Source organism: Lontra canadensis, unplaced genomic scaffold, assembly GCF_010015895.1.
Source record: "Lontra canadensis isolate GAN:19392208 unplaced genomic scaffold, GSC_riverotter_1.0 scaffold22, whole genome shotgun sequence".
Taxonomy (NCBI): Eukaryota; Metazoa; Chordata; class Mammalia; order Carnivora; family Mustelidae; genus Lontra; species Lontra canadensis.
In genome coordinates this window covers 999,299-1,016,892 of record NW_022631016.1, presented here as the reverse complement: position 1 = coordinate 1,016,892, position 17,594 = coordinate 999,299, and the positions used below count along the sequence as shown (strand labels likewise).

Sequence of the window (17,594 nt, the reverse complement as noted above, 5' to 3'; positions counted from 1 at the left end):
GCGTGGAGCTCGCACATTTCAGAGTCAGGACACACGTAGCCTCGCGTTCTCGCCAGCCCTGCTGGGAGGCGGGCGTGCCCCGCGCTGTGCAGGCTTCCCTTCTGCCCCTCCCTCCTTCCTCACCTCCCACTGCCCAGCGCTGCCTCCTCCTGGACCCCACGGACCGCGTGTCCGGGCTTGCGGGCGCGCTCCCAGCCGTCCCCTTCCCTCCCGAGTCCCCGCGTTGCTCTCCGGTGACCCTGCTGCTCCCCACTCCGCAGACTGCCCTGGATGCGGCCTGCGTGCGCCCGTGAACAGAGATGCTTCGGGCTTTAAGATCTCCCACTTCCCCCGCGACAAGAGGACAGAGGAAGTGTGACTGTAGGTGAGTGGCAGGGACAGTGGGGGTGGGGCGGGCAAGCACGGTCTTCCGGTGGGAGTGCGGAGGCAAACGGGGAGCCCTCGCCTGACAGACCTCCATTCTGTCTGCGGAGCCAGAGCGGTGCTTCTCCCCACTGGCCCTGAGCCACCCAGCCCGGCCCCGCCACGACGACGGCCGCGGAGCCGCAGGACGCGGCCCCAAGGACAACCCCGCTGCGGTCTGCGCTTCGGAGGAAACGCGGCTTCTGGGAAAGAAACACGCAGGTGGCTCGCGTCCGGGGTCCCAACACGATTTATTCCACCCAGCGAGAGGCGCTGTGCGCACGGCCGCGCTAGTGATGGTGCTGCCGGAACTGCAGTCCGCAGTAGCCGCACGTCCCCGTCTTGGTTTCCTTGTCCTGCAAGATTCAGAAGAAAGAGCTCAGGTCGCCGTGCTCTGCTCCCGTCTAAACGCGTCCCGCATCAGACGGACAGCGTACGCCGCTCCTGAGCTCGGGTCTCAACTAGACACAGCTTAAGCCCTCTGAGGTCGCGCGGGGACAGGGGACCGTCACGGCACCGGGGCCCAGGTCTGAGTCTGCTCCACCCCGACCCGCTGCCAGCCGTGGGCAGGGCCCTGAACCCTAGCTCCGGCCCCGGAACACAGGGTCATCTGCAAGGACCGCCCTGAGGACATGTCTTCCGGCCTCAGCTCAGCGCCCGTCTTCTCCCCCAGCCCGTGAAGGCCGAGGTGTCACCCCGGGCCCAGCATTCAGCGGACTGGAACAGGTGGGGCGCTGCACAGAGTCCCAGCAGCCCCCAGGCCAGGGGCCGGTGCAGACACGCTCAGGCCACAAGCAGACGGGCTGCCAGGGTGCTGCGACGTCCGTCCCTCGCATCCACACTGTGGCAGACCCGAGCCTCAGCCCCCGCTCGCCCCTCTGCTCCAACGTCCCGGTCCTCCCCTCACCAAGGCCCTGTGGGGGCACAACCTCCAAAGTGAGGTTCAGGAAGATCAAGCCGCAGGTGTGGCAGGAGAGCGGACGACTGTGCTGGCAACGCTAAGTGCGGCCCCATGGGGAGGGCGCGCATCACGTGGTCCCTACCACGTGGTTGGAGGAACGGTGAGAGCCAGCGCCGCAAGGGCCACGCGGGACGGGACAGCTTGGACTAGACCCGCGAGGACAGGTGACACGGTACCAGGTTTATGTACACTTTCGGGTGGCCAAGAGCCCCCCCGCCGCCGTCACACGCGGTCACACGGTTTCCGACTTCACTCACGGGCTGCTCAGCGATCAGATCAACGGCAAAGTTTTCATTCACCTGCAACAAGACGGAAAGAGAAACAAATGTAGCCAAGTACAAAGGCGGGACAATTTCACGGAATGTAAGTGTGCGCAGGGGACGGCCCCACGCCAGGTCCTGCCGGCACAGACACACTCTGGACGTTCCCGTGTGCTCGCATCTGCGACCGCTGCGGGCCTTCAACGTACACGCGACGCTGCCCGTCCGGACACAATTTCAAACTCGCAGAAACGGGGCAGGAGCCAGATTGCGAACACTTGCCCCTGGTCATACCCAAGGGGCGGACCAGAGCCCTTGCGCCGCGCCCCCGGCTTCAGCACCAGCTCTGCTCCCGGCCCCGCGTCTCGCTCCACCCGTGACACGCAGAAAGGCCCCAGGGCCGGCTGTCCCCGCCAGCAGAGGCCCCTCCGCGGTCACGGGCCAAGGAAGCCCTGGCAGACTCCCTCGGCCACACCCAAAGGGCAGCCAGTTTGGGGAACCACCACATGGAACAACACGGGACAACACGGGACACTGGAGAGACGACGGGGTTGCAACTGCAGGGACAGAAACCCAACAAATACGCTGAAATCTGTGATTTCGCAGATTTGAAGACAGAATGAATACCTCGCCGTTCGGGACGGATGTCGCTGTAAGAACTGGGACGCGGAAGGAATCGACACTCCCGCCTCCTCCAGGCTACCCCGTGTCTTCACACAAGCACTCAAGCTGCGGGGAAAACCGCGTCACCCTCAACCCCGTCCGGGGTCACGGGCCACCGCCCTGCGGCCCCCACAAAGTGACCTCGCACAGAGACCCCGAGTCTGACCTGATGCAGCCGCCACAGCCAACCCCGGTTCCACACCCCGAGAACAGAGGCACCGAACCCCACGATGTGCCGCAGCCGGGAGACCCAGCCGCAGGCAACGCCAGAGGGAGACCCGGGTCCTCGGACAGGTGACTTCCAAGCAGGTAAAGGGAGCGTCTGTGTGTGTGGGGGGGCGACACCTAAAAGTTAAAACACACTTAGACGCGTCAGCAAGTGCTCTGCCTGGGGCTTATCTGTGTCCTCAGCCACCAGATATTTTTTACTGTGACACATCAGAGCTCTTAACCTCCGATCAGCTGTTTAACTCAGAGATCGCCCTCGTCTGCAGTCGCGTCTGCGCCTCGTGGGGTCCGCGCACCAGGGACTCGGTTCACTGGGACAGAGTGAGCGACCTGCTTGCACAACGGCAGCCCTGGCGGGGAGCGGGCCGTGGGCCATCAGCACGGAGAGCAGCGCGGCCGCCTCGGGAAGTCTCCTGGTTGATAACGGCTGCGTCAATCCAGGCTCACAGGACGAGGGACCATGACACTATCCCCCCACGTCTGTTTTGTTAAACAGATTTGCACACCTGGCTGGGCAAGTAACGTGTCTCGCAACGAGCTACTGTGGCCAAAGGGACCCAGGCCAGGAGACCCACACGGCTCGAACCTGACCCGCCCTGAGCCAGGCGCGCACAGCCTCCCTGGCCATGGCCCAGGAGACAAAGCTCCCAAGGCTGGGAAGGTAAAGCATCCGAGTGTGTGTGTGTGTGTGTGTGTGTGCATGGAGGGAAAGGTCCCCAACGTGCCCCACAGCCCTGTTATGGAGCCGACTCCCGTATCCCACCCTGGGGGGCCAGCCCACGCCACGGGCCGCAGCTTCCCACCCCGGAGAGCTGTGCAAAAGCAGAAGGGACGTCCAGAGGCACATGCCCCCTCCAACGGCGTGTGATCCCCAAAGCCGTCCACGGCAACCCACCACGCCCCCACCACACTCTCGGCCGTCCGCAGGGCTTGGTGTCCCCTGCTTGGGCTCCCAGGCAGCAGCAGCTCGTGGCTCCCCTAGACCCCGCGTCATCGTCAACCCACCCAGGACAGAAAACAACGGCGAGACCACATCTGGGACGTCACCCGCCTCTGGACGCTGGAGGCTCGTCTGCGCACAGGACACGACACGGGACGAATGCAGTCGGGGCCACTACTCTTCCTGGCAGACGTCCCCGCGGCCACCACGGGAGTGACACTGCGCAGACAGGACGGGAAACAGAGGCTACACACAGAGTAAGTGCCTCCCGGCTCGTCCGCCCGCCGCGCAGGGAGTACCAACCTCGGTACTGTGGGTGGCTGATGGCAGAGCCGCCGTGCCGGTCAGTCCTGGCCGCCGGGGCCCAGCCGGGTGCCCGCCCCGCGTCCCCAGAGCCCCACCGACAGGGAGAGGCCCCACTGTAGTGAAGACAGGGAAATGAGGATCAATGTTTACAAATAAAGGGGGGCTGGGACCTCTGAACTTTAACAGAACCTGGAAGTAAGTTAGAAAGGCACAATCGGCCTCCGTGAACAGCTCCTCTAAAGCCAGCAGACTCCGTCCAGAGGACACGTGATCCCGCAGGGCCAGCCCCTCACTCTGGCCCGGAAACAGACGGCCTTGCCTGCCATTGACTCAGATAATGTCCCAAACCCACAGAGGGTGGACATTCTGCAAAAACTTAATTATTGCTACAGACTCTGACTTTGTGAAGTTTCCTTTCTACAAACCCAGCAAGAGGTTACGGGGACATGGGGCTCCATCGGAGCCGAGGGGCCGCACACCGCGCGGCCAGGTGGGGAGGCCGGGCCACGCTACAGGCTCCTCTGAGCACAGCGGCCCCACACGCGGCCTTGCCGCTCTGCTTACACGCGCACTGACGGCCGGCCGCGGAGGCCGGGAGGTCCCGCTCCCCTCAGCTGCAGAGCCGAGCATCCCACGCACGAAGCCTGCGCTGTAACACGGGACGGCGGCTACCTAAGTGACAGACGTGTCAGGAAGGCCACACTGACAACCCCCCGGGCCCCAGCGTGGCCGTCAGGCAGACCGCCGTCTCCCGCAGGAAGGGCAGCTGACCCCGGAGACGGACACAGGACTGCCCCTGTCACTCAGCCCCAGGGTGACCCTGACCTTCCGTGACGAACGTCTCATTCCCGGGATTCGGTTCAACCACAGGCGCACGCAGAGCCCCGGAGCCGACACGCACCCAGCAGCCGACCCCAGGTGGCCGCTCAGGGCTTGGTCTCGCCCCCCGGAGCATTGCGGGCCTGCCAAGGGCATGAACGCAGAGAACATCACAGCGCCCCGGGCTCCTGCCTCAGCCGTCAGCACCGTGGGTTTCAGGCAGACGGTGTCACACGCCCTCAACTGCCCAACAGCCGTAGGATTGTCCTTTATGCGTCACTAACGTAACGAATGTGAAATTACCTTCTCATTTACCTCCTGACGGCCGCTGACCGGGCACAAAGACACATGGGCTCAAATTCATTTGGTGGCGACTGTTACCGTCGTCTAACCCGCGTTCTGGGGAGTGACGGTTCCTACGGACACTTCACTCGCTTACATCAAACTGAGGTCACACCCACGAAACGCACAACGGACAACGCGGGACCACACGAGACAGTCCTACGACGACACAGGGAGAAACCGCCTCGCTGAGTGACCCCCGTGCTGGACGCGGCCAACCCTGCTCGGGGAGACGCGCGACCGGAGTGAGTAGGAGCCCAGCTGGCATCGGACTCGGATGTCGGGGTCTGTACCACCGACATCTGCCTTCACTTGAACACACGTGGATACACACACGTATGTAATTTTTAAATCACGGTAAAAACGGATATTTTCACCCAAATTAATTTTTAACACAAATTTGGAGAAAATGCTCAAAAATACCTCCTAGGCTTTTTGTACAGCAGTGTCTGCAGGTGCCCTGGGGCGATCTGGCCAGTGCAGAGGCGGAGGACAAGCACGGACGCGTGGAACCGCCAGGAGACCAGAGGAAGGCACAGACCTCGAGGCTCAGCGCCCAGGCCACCTCAGCGGAGAAGTCCCTTCACCAGGCGAGTGGTCCACTCTGCCAGCGCCCAGGAGACGCAAGGCCCAACAAGCCAAGGGCTACAAGCCCTTGAGGGACACTCGACACTCCCGGTGGGGCCCGCAGCCACACCGCACGCACCCCTGCCTGCGAGCTCCTCCCTCCAGCACTCACAGCCCCTGCTGTGCATCCACAACGTCCAGACCCTCTGAGGTGGACAGGCTTCACGTCACTCCACCAAACACAGCAGGTCGGGTGGACACCGGTGCCACGGGGACCGCTCCTCAGCTCAGCGGTGGCTGGCTCCTTCCAGCTGCTACTGAGGAACCAAGGTGCCCAGCGGGTGAGCCAGAGTCACAGCCAGACTCACCGGCCCGCTGGGGGTCGGGAGGCCGTCTGAGATGGGCAGGAAATGTCCAGAGCACCCGGGCAGCGCGGGTCCCCGCTGCCCCGATGGCCGGCAAGGGCGATCCCGCCTGGGCAGAGCCGCCCCGTCATCACTGCACAAAGCGGAGGCACGGGGAGCTGCACTCACGGACTCGGCCTCCCAGTGCTCTGGGCTCTCTGCCTCACTGCGCATCTTTCGTGCCCACGAAGGACGCCAGCCCCGTCAGTCGCAGTAACCCAGCAGCAACAGAACAGCGCACACGCTCGCTGATGGCCTCCCGGGACAGGGGTTCCCTAGCGGCTCGTCCCCTCGGACCCAGCGCCCTCAGCCCAGGGAGGTCTGTGACGGGGCAGGCAGTGCTTGGGGGGCTGCACAGATCCGGACGCGGTCAGAGCGGCCTGGAGCCACACTCGAGACCAGACAAGTCCTCTGAGCCGCAAGGTGACAGAGACGGCACTGCTGCTGTTCCCACTGTTGTCACCGTTACCGCCATCCTGCACGCGCTCTTCTGCTAGAAGACAGGAAACGAGCGCCGTTCGTCTGATGTATGTGACCACAGAGTCAAGGAAACGCTTTCTGTAGCTTCAGACGAGCATCTGCTCGGTCCCAGCCCCCTGCCTCGCGGAGGCGGCCCAGGACCACGGCAGGCCTGGCTCCTGCCCCCCTCGAGGACTGGGAGCTGCGCAGCCGGTTCTTCAGCACGTGAGCGTCTCGTCTTAGGACGACCCCGGACAGGCCCGCACGGACGCCTCTGCAGACACGCCGCAAACCGCACGAGGTGCCTCTGGCCAGGAGCAGCCAGGAGCCACACAGATACGTTCCGCGTCCCTCTGCAAAGGCCAGCTCGGCTCTGCAGCTTTCCGCGCTCCTTGTTCATCAGATTTAGCTCAGATTCGGGGGGTTTCGGAAAATACAACTGACCAAAACTAGAGAACCAGCGAGATGCGGGGCTGTCGGAGGCTGCGGGGAGGGAGAATGAACAGGTGGAACGGGAGACGCTCTCAGGGCAGGAAACTACGCTCCGACACTGTAAAAACGGGCGCGGGACACGCGTCTGTCACAACCCACAGCCCGTACAGCACGGACAGGAACCCCGACACGAGCCGCGGGCTTGCGCGCACGTGTCGGCACCATCAGGTGTTCAAAGCATCAGCTGTAGCGACCGCAGCCCCGGACAGACGGCGCTACTTGCAACAGGCCGCCTGGCAGGAGGCGGGTCCAGGGGAACCCTCTGCACTTCATGTCCCCATTTCCAGTACACGGAAAACTCCTCTAAAACAACGTCTTTGGGAAACGCCAACAATCTTAAAATACTACCAAGTGCCAACTGTCTGTGGCACGCACGCGGGCCCAGCGGCACGCCTCGTTTACAAACAGGCGCACCCGTACGACTGATCGTGCTCCCCGATCACACGTGATGTGCAACAGCAAAAGGCCACAGACAGGACAGGGGCTCCGGACCTGGGTGAGGGGACACCTTCGGCTCTGCCTCCTCTGTTCACACTCCACTGGCTTTGCGAGTTCTGATTTTGTTTGGTTGGTTTTGGTTTTCAGCTGCTCCGGTTGCCCCCGAAGGCGATCAGAAACCAGAGGCCACAGAGTCTCCAGCAGAGACGAGCTTGGGACAGACCCAGGTGCTTGCTAACGCGTCAGAACTGCTGAGCTGGGGAGCCGGGGCCGGACCGCAGGAGCCACCCAAGGCGTCAGGACCCACGGCTCCGCCCGAGGCACTGAACTCTGTCTCCACCACCCTGTCCCCCGCAAGGCAGGAAAGAAGTAGAAAAAGAGAATTTAAGAACAGACAGTGTAACCAAGGTCAGAGGGCGGGAAACACAACTTACTGACCGCTGAGAAGTAACAAGTAACAAGAACTAACAAGAAGGCTGACTGAGGGAAGGAGGGGCGCGAGGTGACTGCGGAGGACAAAAGGACTCGGAAGGGGAAGACCGCCCAGACCACGGCCCGCGGACTGCGGATCCGGCAGCACAGGTCAGAGAGGAACTAGGAGGAGCTCAGGTTCCTGGAGACACCACGATCAGCGTCCTCTCTCCTGCCGTCACCGTCCGGGAGCAGTCACAGCCACTCAGGGCAGGACGGTCCTCCTGCCAGCTTCAGCTCGGGAGTGTCCGTCCCTGTAAGAACAAGGCCTCCTCCGGCCGGCAGGAAATATGACAAGCAAACCCCAACAGGGGGACTGAAACAGTAGTTTTTAAAAGTTGATGACGTGACTTCCTTTAATCTGGGGGTCTGGGGAGTATGAGGCAGAGAAATGAAAGGAAAATAAAGGGCCACCGCGGCTTACACACACCCAGACCGCGCTGAGGCGGCGGCACCAGTACTTCGGGGGAAACACGCGAGACAGACGCGCGCCGGCCCTTCACAGAAACGCAGACTTCCAGAGCCGCCCGGGCTCTCGTCTGAGAACTTAGGTCTCCTCCATGTCTCGCTGTTCCGTAACGGCTTCACCGAGACGCAGCTGTCCCTCACGTCCTCACCTCTTTCTGGCGACCCACGAACCGGACCCTCCTGTAGTCCGCATCGTCGTAGACCTGGGGAAAGACCGTGCGAGACTTTTACAGCCTGATTCTGACCGTCGCCGAGGGCCAACAGCCAGCATCACGGAAAAGTGCGTGTTCGGAAGTTCTGCTGTTTGTCTCCGAGGACGGGGGGACCGCGGGCGGCTGCGCGGGCGCAGCTCGGCCAGAGACCGAAGCAGGGAAGAGGCGCCGACGCCGGGGGTCGGCGAGGCGGGGCTGAAGGAGCGGACAGACGCGGGCAGCGGAGGGGCCCCCGTCCCCCCCAGCCGGCCGGCGGCGCAGGAAAGCGTCCCCGGGGCAGCGCGGTGACAGGGGTCCCTGAGTCCCTCCCGGCCGTGTCTGCGCTCCGGCGGCGCCCACGCAGCGCGGCGCAGACGCGAGCCGGACGACGGCTCGCCCAGGACCCCCGCGCCCTCAGCGCCCCGCGCGTCAGAGCGTAAGACCCACACAGTCCCCGGGCCCGCGGGACCCCGCGCGCGGCCGCCGCTCCTCCGGGAACCGGACGCTCCGGCCGGCGCGTCCCCCAGCCGCGGGCACCGCGAGCCGAGACGGAGGGCGGCCTCCACGCCGCAGCGCTTACCTGGCCGGTGTGCGTAATCTTCTCCCCGGTCGGCGACGTGCGCACCCCAAAGCACCGGACGCCCCGGGGCAGGCTCAGCGCCGCCCGGCCGCTGCGGCCCAGCAGCCGGCAGAAGGTCACTGCCGCCGCCATCTTGTGGGCTGACCCTTGATCCGGCGCACCCACACGCTGACGCATGCGCACCGTGTCGCAGGCCCTGACGGCCCGACTTCGCGCCCTGCGGGGCGTCGCGCACGCGCGCTGCGCTCCGGCGGGAGCATCCGGGCAGGGGCCGCGGCCGGGTCGAGAAAAGGCGGGAAACTGTGCTCGCGGCTTGAGCGCCGGCGGCCGCCGTGACGTTCCCGCCGGGGTGGGACGGGGAGGACGGGAGGTGCGAGGGCGCGGCTCACACTGGCCGGTCACTGATGACCCGGGGTGTCCCCCGCGGGGGCCCCGCCGGAGCGAGCGGCGAGCACCACGGGGGCAGCGCGGCTGCAGGGAGCGGTCGGCGAGTTCGATGCGGCCCCGCGGGCCCGTCAGCCCTGGCGGCCCCGCCCCTCGCGTACCCGGGCGGCCTGCGGCTCGCAGCCCCGGCGCCCTTAGCGGCCGGGGGGGTGGGCGCGGGGCTCCCCGTGGCCGCGGCGGGAGGCCGGTGCGGCGGGCTCCGCTTCCGCTAGGACGGGCCGTGGCGGGCGGTGGTCCGAGGGCCGCCGGCGAGGAGCAGCCCCCGGAGCCCGCCGCCTTCCCCGGGAATCCCCGAGTGCGCGCCGCGGGTGCTCCCCGGTTTTGCGTGGGCGCCGGGTGCGTCCGTGCCCTACACCGGCCAGGATTTCCCGTGCGTCCCGGGCCTCTGCTTCCGCTCCCCGGGGCGCGGTCCGAGCCCGTCGGCGCCGGGGGCGGGAGGCCGCCTCTGCGCCCGGCACCGAGGGGATGACCACGTGACCCCCGCCGCCATCTTTCTTCCTGGCGCTCACTCCGGGCGGCGGAGTCCGCGCCCCATTGCGCAGGCGCTTGCGAGGCGCGCGGCCAGTCGTCGCGGTCTCGTGTTCTCAGGTGAGGGGCGCCAGGAGTCGCGAGGGACCGGGGCCGGGGCGGTGGCTGCTGCGGGGGCTCGGGGGTCCCTGCGTGGGCCACAGCCGCACGCCCTCCGCTCCCCGGACGCCGCGGCCGAGAAGGGCCGCCTGGTGTCCCCTGCGGGCGGGCATGTCCGGGGCCCTCGCGGACGGCCGGGGGTGCGGGGCGGGGCCGCGGGGTTGGGGTTAGAGGCCGCGGGTGCAGCGGGAGGCGGGGGCCGCGGGCGGGGCGGGGGCGCCGCTGCCGGTGGTGCGCGAGGTCCCGCAGGACCGCGTTCTGCTCCCGCTCAGGTCCGGCCGCACCATGGCGTCCGCGCTGGCGGCGAAGATGCTGGCGTCCGCCCTGGGCCCCCTGCTCCGGCCGCGGCCTCCCCCTGCCGTGCCCCGCGCGCTCTCCACGCTCCTGCCCGGACGCCCTGGCGCTGCAGGGCCCGCGGGGCTGCCGGGCCGCCTGCTGCCCGGCCTGCAGCCCGCCCTGGGGTTCAAGACCAAGGGCGTCATCAAGGAGCGGTGCCGGGACTGCTACCGGGTGAAGAGGCGCGGCCGCTGGTTCATCTACTGCCGAGCGAACCCGAAGCACAAGCAGAGGCAGATGTAGCCGCGGCGTCGCAAGCACCGCCGCGTCCCCTCCCGAGCAGGGGGGCACCACCTGGGGACCGACAATAAAACGTAAACTCGTGTGGTCTGTGTCCGGCCTCGCGTCCTCCTGACTCTGCGCCTCCTGTCGCAGCCCAGTCCCGCCCCTTGGTCCGGCAGGGCCGCAGCTGGGGGTGCGTCGTGCGCAGACCGTGCGCTGGGCGGGCGGGCGGGCGGGCGGACGGGCGGAAGACCAGGCAGAGCGGGTCTGCTCCGACCCCCACCCCCAGCTCACAACGCATCTCGGTTGGAAAGAGCCAGATCCCTTGGGACGGAGGGTCCCACGAGGCCAGCTCAGCCCGGTCTGCGTGCGGCCGGCTGCCGCTCTCACGGCACTGCACGGTCCTGTCGGTCCTGTCGTGAGGACCGTGGGACAGCCTGGAAAGCAGCTCATAAGTCAAGGCCGACTGGACTTTCCATACACAGACGGATTTCAGGTTTCAGCTAAGCGTGTTTGCCGTCCGTGAGGAGACACGAACACGCGTGTGTGTGGTGTGTGTGTGGTACGTGCGTGCGCGGAGCTGTGCAGCTCTGCTACCCTCTGCAGGTGTGTGGCCTGGGACCAGTGGTGCAGGTGTTCCGCGTCCCTTGTCTCAGGTCTGGTAGCCTCGCCCACATGGTCTGAGCTCTGGGCCTCGGCCTCCAGTGGCCTTCCTGTCCAGGCCACGGCTGGAGCAGGTTCCACTGGGTGGGATGGTGGTGCAGGGTGGTGAGTGTCGGTGAGCAGCGTATGCAGAGGCCAGCAAAGGCGTTCCCCAGCCATGCTGTCCCTGGGAGGTGGGTGCAGGCTGAGTCCCGCAGGACCCGGGAGGGTGAGATGCAGGGGTGTCCCAGCAAGGGGCCCTGGCAGGCTGGGGGCTGAGCTGCGTCGTGCACGGGGAAAGCTGGATGACCCCCCAGCACGCAGGCAGCTCAGAGCCGTGCTCCGGCGCTGTGCCTATAGTCCCGGCCTCGCGGGCCCTGACTCTGGTACCCAGGTCCCCGACACAGGTCCCAAGAGGCAGCTCAGACAGAGAAGGAAACACCCTTTCCAGCAGCGCTTCATCCTGCAGGAAGGGGGGCTTCTGCTAGTTCTGCGGGAGTGAGGACCTTATTTCCTCTCCAAGTGCGTCAGGGACCCCGTCCGGGTTACGTGCAGCTGGGCCTCGCAGGGACGAACGTTTGTAGTATAACAGGTTTCATCCGGGTTAAACTGTCGAGTGCAGACGCTCGCAGGGAGATCATCGCCTGTCCTATCAGTGCACAACTGCAGGATGGGGCTGTGACATGGGCGGGTTTTCCTGCTCACTACTGGTGGCCCTTGGGACAGACTTTGTCTGTGCCTGGCTGTCCAGGGCACTGTAGGGTGCCGCATCCTTGGCCCCCTCCCCCGGGGTGCCAGGAGCGCCCTCATCCTGGGCGTGACAACCAGATCTCCAGACGTGGCCAAGGGCTCCCAGGGCACGCTCCCCGACAGGAGCTGATACTTCCCACCCGCGCACGGGGTTCGTCGAGAACTGAAGCCCCGGGCGGGGGACCCTGTTTCTGTCCTGCTTTGCTCTCAGTCTGCTACGAGGGCTGGTCCGTAGTAGGCACTGAGCAAATGCATGTGCACTCACGTGGTAACGACAGGACAAGGCCTTACAAGGAGACGGCCTTTCGTCCTCTCCACTTGGCTGCAGCAGGCTTCTGTCCGGCGAAGGCCACAGCTTCGTTCTGAAGAGTTGGCCGAGAGGTCCTGTCCGTGGGAATGTAGCCCCGTCCTGTGTGGGGGAGAAGTTGGATACTGCACGGGTCCAGGACACGCACACAAACACGCCACACACACCTTACTCCTTTTCAGTTGTTTTCTCCTTGACAGGTAAGCGTGAGGTCTTTACTTGCTCTGTGACTGCCTGGCTCTGCAAATATTTGGTGGTGCTGTGTATGCAGGGAAGTGACTCTCGAGGTATCCAAGGACAGGCAGTAACCAATGTACGGAAGCGGGGGGGTGGGGGGGCCAAATCCAAAGGAACCTGGGATCGTAACTGACGAGCTGGGATTCTAAGAGGGTGTTGATGAGTTTTTAAAGCATTCATCCCTCCTGGGGTTCTTAGTCTCTCTTCGATCTCAGGGGACCGCCTGTGTGCTGACCAAACCGTCCTTATGGCTCAGTTGCTTTCCAGTGTCCGGATGAGCCCACGTGTATAGCCCAGATGCTGCAGTGTAACAGCAAACCTCGTTGCGGTCAGGAGGCAGCAGGCACACCCGTCCCCCTGTGCTTGACCTCGTATGTGATGTCCGTGCCTTCCACTGGCCAAGCAGTTGCTTAAATACTGTATGGCCTGAAAATCCTTACAGCTAGAGTTAACATTTGCAGAGAAAGTGTGCCAGCTCCTCGTTTGGGCCACTACAGTAGTTCCATGTCACCCTGGGATTGGACTTCACAATGACCACAACCTGCCAAAAGGGTTTCATGGATTTTCTGTTATCCACACAGTGAGAAGGAGCTTTGTAAATGCTCCCCATGAACAGACAGAAACTGAAATAAAAGGTGCTATTTGTAATAGCACCGAAACCAGGAATGTTTAGATACAATCTAACAAAATTTATACACATTCCATACACTTAAAATTACACAACACTGTTGAAAGAATTTGAGTAAGATCTACAGATTAAGCCATACCATGGTTGTGGGTTAGAATACTTAATATGGTCAAGTCTCTCCAAACTGATCTACAAACTCAATGTAATCCCAATAAAAATCCCAGCAAAATTGTTGTACAAATGCCATGGTTATTCAAAATTTTGTATGGAGAGGCTAAGTATGCAAATGAGCCAAAATTTTTAAAATAGAAATGTTGAAGGAAGCTTGCCCCCTCATATCAGAGCTTACAATGAAGCCACAGTAGCCAAGACACTAGTCCCCATGCAGCAAAGCACACAAAAGGGAAGAGTGTGGAGGGGTCGGAGATGGACCCACACATCCCTGCTCAGGTGATTTTCAAAACAGGATTAAGGGCAATTCAGTGAAGAAAGGGCAGACTTTTGTACATAGAGTGCTTGAAAATTGAATTTCCATATACACAAAATAATTCTTAACATATACCAATATTAAAAATAGGGGTGCCTGGGTGGCTCACTGGGTTAAGCCTCTGCCTTCGGCTCAGGTCATGATCCCAGGGTCCTGGGATTGAGCCCCGCATTAGGCTCTCTGCTCAGTGGGGAGCCTGCTTCCTCCTCTCTGTCTGCCTGCCTCTCTGCCTGCTTGTGATCTCTCTCTGTCAAATAAAGAAATAAAATGTCTATTAAAAAATAAATCATAGAGCTAAATGTGAAACCTAATACTATGAAATCTTCACAAGAAAGCGTAGAAAATACATGTGACTTGGGATCTGCAGATTATTAGGTATAACAGCAAAAACATGAAAGAAAACCATCATAAATTGGATTGCACCAAAGTTATATCCTCAATATGTTGTCATCAAAGTTTACATCTCTTCAAAAGATAACTATTAAGTAAATGAAAACAAGCTAAAAACTGGAGACGATATTTGCAGAACACCTTTCTGATAAAAGAGTGGGTCTGGATTATACGACGAGATCTCGGAACTCAGCGATGGGGAGACCACAAACCCCACTGAAAATGGCAAAAGCCGTTTCACAAAGGAACACACACTGATGGAACATAAGCAGATAGAAGTGTTTAACGCTGGACTTTGGTGAGACGCACTTGAACATCACGACAAAATCACATACTTAACAGAACGGTTGCAGGATGGAAAGCGGAAGATGCTGCAGCCGAGGTAACTCTCCCCAGGGGAGCGCGGCCATGCCGGACTGGGCCCAGCCGATCCAGTCAAGTGACTCGTTGACTAGAGGCCCCGCCTTGGGTACTCGTCCAAGAACAGTGAAAACTGATGTTCACAGTGAAACCTTTATGTGGACGTAATGCTGGTTTTACTTACAACCAAGACAGACAAAACCACCAACTGGGAACAGCCCACGTGTCCCTCGGCTGGGGAACAGGTCCAGCAGGTGTGGCGCGCTCCCACGGTGCAGTGCCCAGCAGCTGATGACGGAGAAGTGACCCAAATGTGAACACGCATGAACCCCAGATCTGCCGCTCCGACTGACAGAGGCTCTGGACGCCACGATCCCGGCGCTGCGACATGGTGGAGAATCCGAACTTCGGGCAGGGAAGACGTGTGGCTCGGAGCTGGGGGCGGGGGCCAGGCAGGCTGCGAAGGGACAGGAAGGAGTGCTTTCGGGTGATGGGACTCTTCTATGCGCTGACTGGGTGGCAGTTTCGTGACAACACACGCTTGTAAACTCACAGAACTTCGCTTCAATAGACCTTGCAAAGATTCCCCAATGGAATTGCTAGATAGCAAATAAGGATCAAATAATTTTTTTTTTTTAAAAAGGAACCGGGTCCAGCATTCTTCCCTGGGGGAGAAAAACAGCAGTTGAAGAATTAACGGGCGAAGTGTTCTCATATTTGACGAAAACGATAAATCCACAAATCCAACAAGCTCAAGCAGGAGAATTATAAAGAAAACCACATAATAATAATAATATTATCAGATTGCTAAGTATCAGCTAAACAGAAAACCTGTAAAATCCGGGGAGAGAAGCGAGGCTGATTACTCACGGAGAGACAAAAATAGCCACACACTTATCGGAGGCCATGCGGCCCAGGACAATAAAATGTCTTCAAGGTGCTGGGAGAGCGGCCGTCCAGAAATCTGTGTCCCGCGAGGACCTCTCAAGACTGAGGCTGAAAGGCGAGAGCTGGGAGCATTCAAGGGAAACAGAGATCTGCTCAGGAGCTATTTGGGTGGATATAAAAGACATCTTTCCCTCCTTTAAATATCCTTTTGAAAGAACCCTCTAAAGAAACAACAATGGCAAAGTGTCCTGGTGCTCACGGCATCCGCAGGGCTGCAGGGGGAGGGCACGTGGCTGGGAGCAGACGTCCCCAAGGTTCTCACGAGCGTTCCGTAAAGGCGAACTGTGACGTCACTGTGTACACTGTGCACACAAGCGAACAAACAGATAAGTGCAGGAAGCCAAGTATGGAGAAATTAGCAATATTAAAGGTATTGATTTAAAATAAGAACACCAAAAGAGGAAAAAGGAACAACATATTGATACGGTAAACGGGAAATGAAAGTAAGACCATAGATTTAAATTCAGCCTTTTTGGTACTCACAGCACACGTACGTGGGCAAGTGTCCTCGTCAGACGGCGGCGCGTCAGACTGTGTGAAGAGCGAGACTTGGGGCACGGGGGGGCTCGGTGGGTTGAGCACCCGACTTGTGATTTCAGCGAGGGTCAGGATCTCAGGGTCCTGGGATCGAACCCCATATCGGGCTCCATGCCCAACAGATAGTTTGCTTGAGATTCTCTCTCTCCCCTCTTTCTGCCCCTCCCCCCACTCTCGTGCTCTCTCCCTCTCTCTCTAAAATAAATAAATCTTAAAAAAGAAAAAACAAGACCCAGGTATATGCAGTCTAGAAGAAACCCGTTTTAAATGTAAGTGACAGAAAGGATAAATGACAGAAGAATTATCATTCAGACAATAATCAAAAGAAAGCTGGAGGGTCTATACTAATGTTGGTCAAAGTAGATTTAATCACCTTACCAGGTATAACGATAGATGGGTTAGTTAATCAAAACAGATAATATTAAATCTCTATGCGTTTAAAACAGAGCTTCAAAATACAGAAAGCAAAAATCTATAGAACTACCAGGAGAAACAGAATTAAAAATCATGATTGGTGATATCAACACTTTCAAAAATTGGGAGGAAAAGCAGAAAATATTAAGGATGCAAAAGATTTGAACGACACCGTCATCCAATTTAATCGATATTTATGAAAACCTCCCCTGCACATCTGCTGCAGAAGCATCTTTCTTAGGCTCATAGAGGATGTACCAAAACTGACCATATTCTAGGCCGTAAGATGAGTTTCAATGGATTGCCAAGGACTTCAGTTATAGAAAATATGTTCTGACCACAGTGGTATTAATCTAAGATTTAACAACAGAGACATCTGAGAAGTCACTCAAATAATTGGAAATTAAACAACACAATTCTAAATAAACCATTCGTCGATGAACTCAAAAGGAAGAGTGGAAGATAACTGAGCAAGGTGGGAAATAACACAACATATCCACTTGCGTGGAAAGCATTAAAAAGCAACACTTAGGGGCACCTGGGTGGCTCAGTGGGTTGAGCCTCTGCCTTCGGCTCAGGTCATGATCTCAGGGTCCTGGGATCGAGTCCCGCATCGGGCTCTCTGCTCAGCGGGGAGCCTGCTTCCTCCTCTCTCTCTCTGCCTCTCTGCCTACTTGTGATCTCTCTCTGTCAAATAAATAAATAAAATCTTTGGGGAAAAAAAGGGATATACGGAAATTTATAACACTGAACGCTTTTATTAGAAAAGGCAAAAGGAAACAATGCTCTTTACTTCTACCCAAAGAAACTAGAAAATGGAGAGCAAAATCCAAATTATAAAAAACAGAGTAGCAATAGGAAAAATGAAAGAATGTAAGGGCTGCTTCTTTGGAAGGAGCAACGAGACAGACCAGGAATCTTTTTTTTAGGGTTTTATTTATTTATTTCTTTGCGAGAGAGCAGGGGCAGGAGCAGAAGGAGAGGGACAAGCAGACTCCGTGCTGAGTGCAGAGCCCGAGAAGGGGCTCGATCTCATGACCCTGAGATCGTGACCTGAGCTGAAATCAAGAGTTGGACCCTTCACTGACTGAGCCCCCAGGCACCCCAGAATGTCCGGGATTTAACATCTGGTAGCAGCAGGTGCTGACAAGTGGGATGACTGGCATGTAGCCAGATTTTCGGGTGCCTCTCCCCTGCTCCCCCCGCCTCCTCTCCCCTGCTCCCCCCCCTCCTCTCCCCTGCTGCCCCCGCCTCCTCTCCCCTGCTCCCCCCGC

The 17,594-nt window shown here is 59.9% G+C and overlaps 2 protein-coding genes across 3 annotated transcripts; one reads left to right on the top strand and one right to left on the bottom strand.

Annotated features, from left to right (window-relative positions):
- Positions 1-667: 667 nt before the first annotated feature.
- On the bottom strand, positions 668-9,170 carry NDUFS6 (NADH:ubiquinone oxidoreductase subunit S6). The gene is made up of 4 exons (XM_032861935.1): positions 8,992-9,170; positions 8,370-8,423; positions 1,540-1,662; positions 668-758 (listed from the first exon to the last, which is right to left on the bottom strand). The coding sequence occupies exons 1-4, from the start codon at positions 9,166-9,168 to the stop codon at positions 693-695; spliced, it is 420 nt and encodes a 139-aa protein (XP_032717826.1). The 5' UTR covers positions 9,169-9,170; the 3' UTR covers positions 668-692.
- Positions 9,171-9,898: 728 nt separating this feature from the next.
- On the top strand, positions 9,899-10,735 carry MRPL36 (mitochondrial ribosomal protein L36). 2 transcript variants are annotated; one of them, XM_032861933.1, is made up of 2 exons: positions 9,899-10,023; positions 10,335-10,735. In XM_032861933.1, exon 2 carries the CDS (start codon positions 10,348-10,350, stop codon positions 10,639-10,641), a length of 294 nt encoding a protein of 97 aa, XP_032717824.1. In that variant the 5' UTR covers positions 9,899-10,023; positions 10,335-10,347; the 3' UTR covers positions 10,642-10,735. The 2 variants fall into 2 exon arrangements, with proteins under 2 accessions (XP_032717824.1, XP_032717825.1); XM_032861934.1 differs by having other exon boundaries at positions 9,998-10,015; positions 10,329-10,735.
- The last annotated feature ends 6,859 nt before the right edge of the window (positions 10,736-17,594 follow it).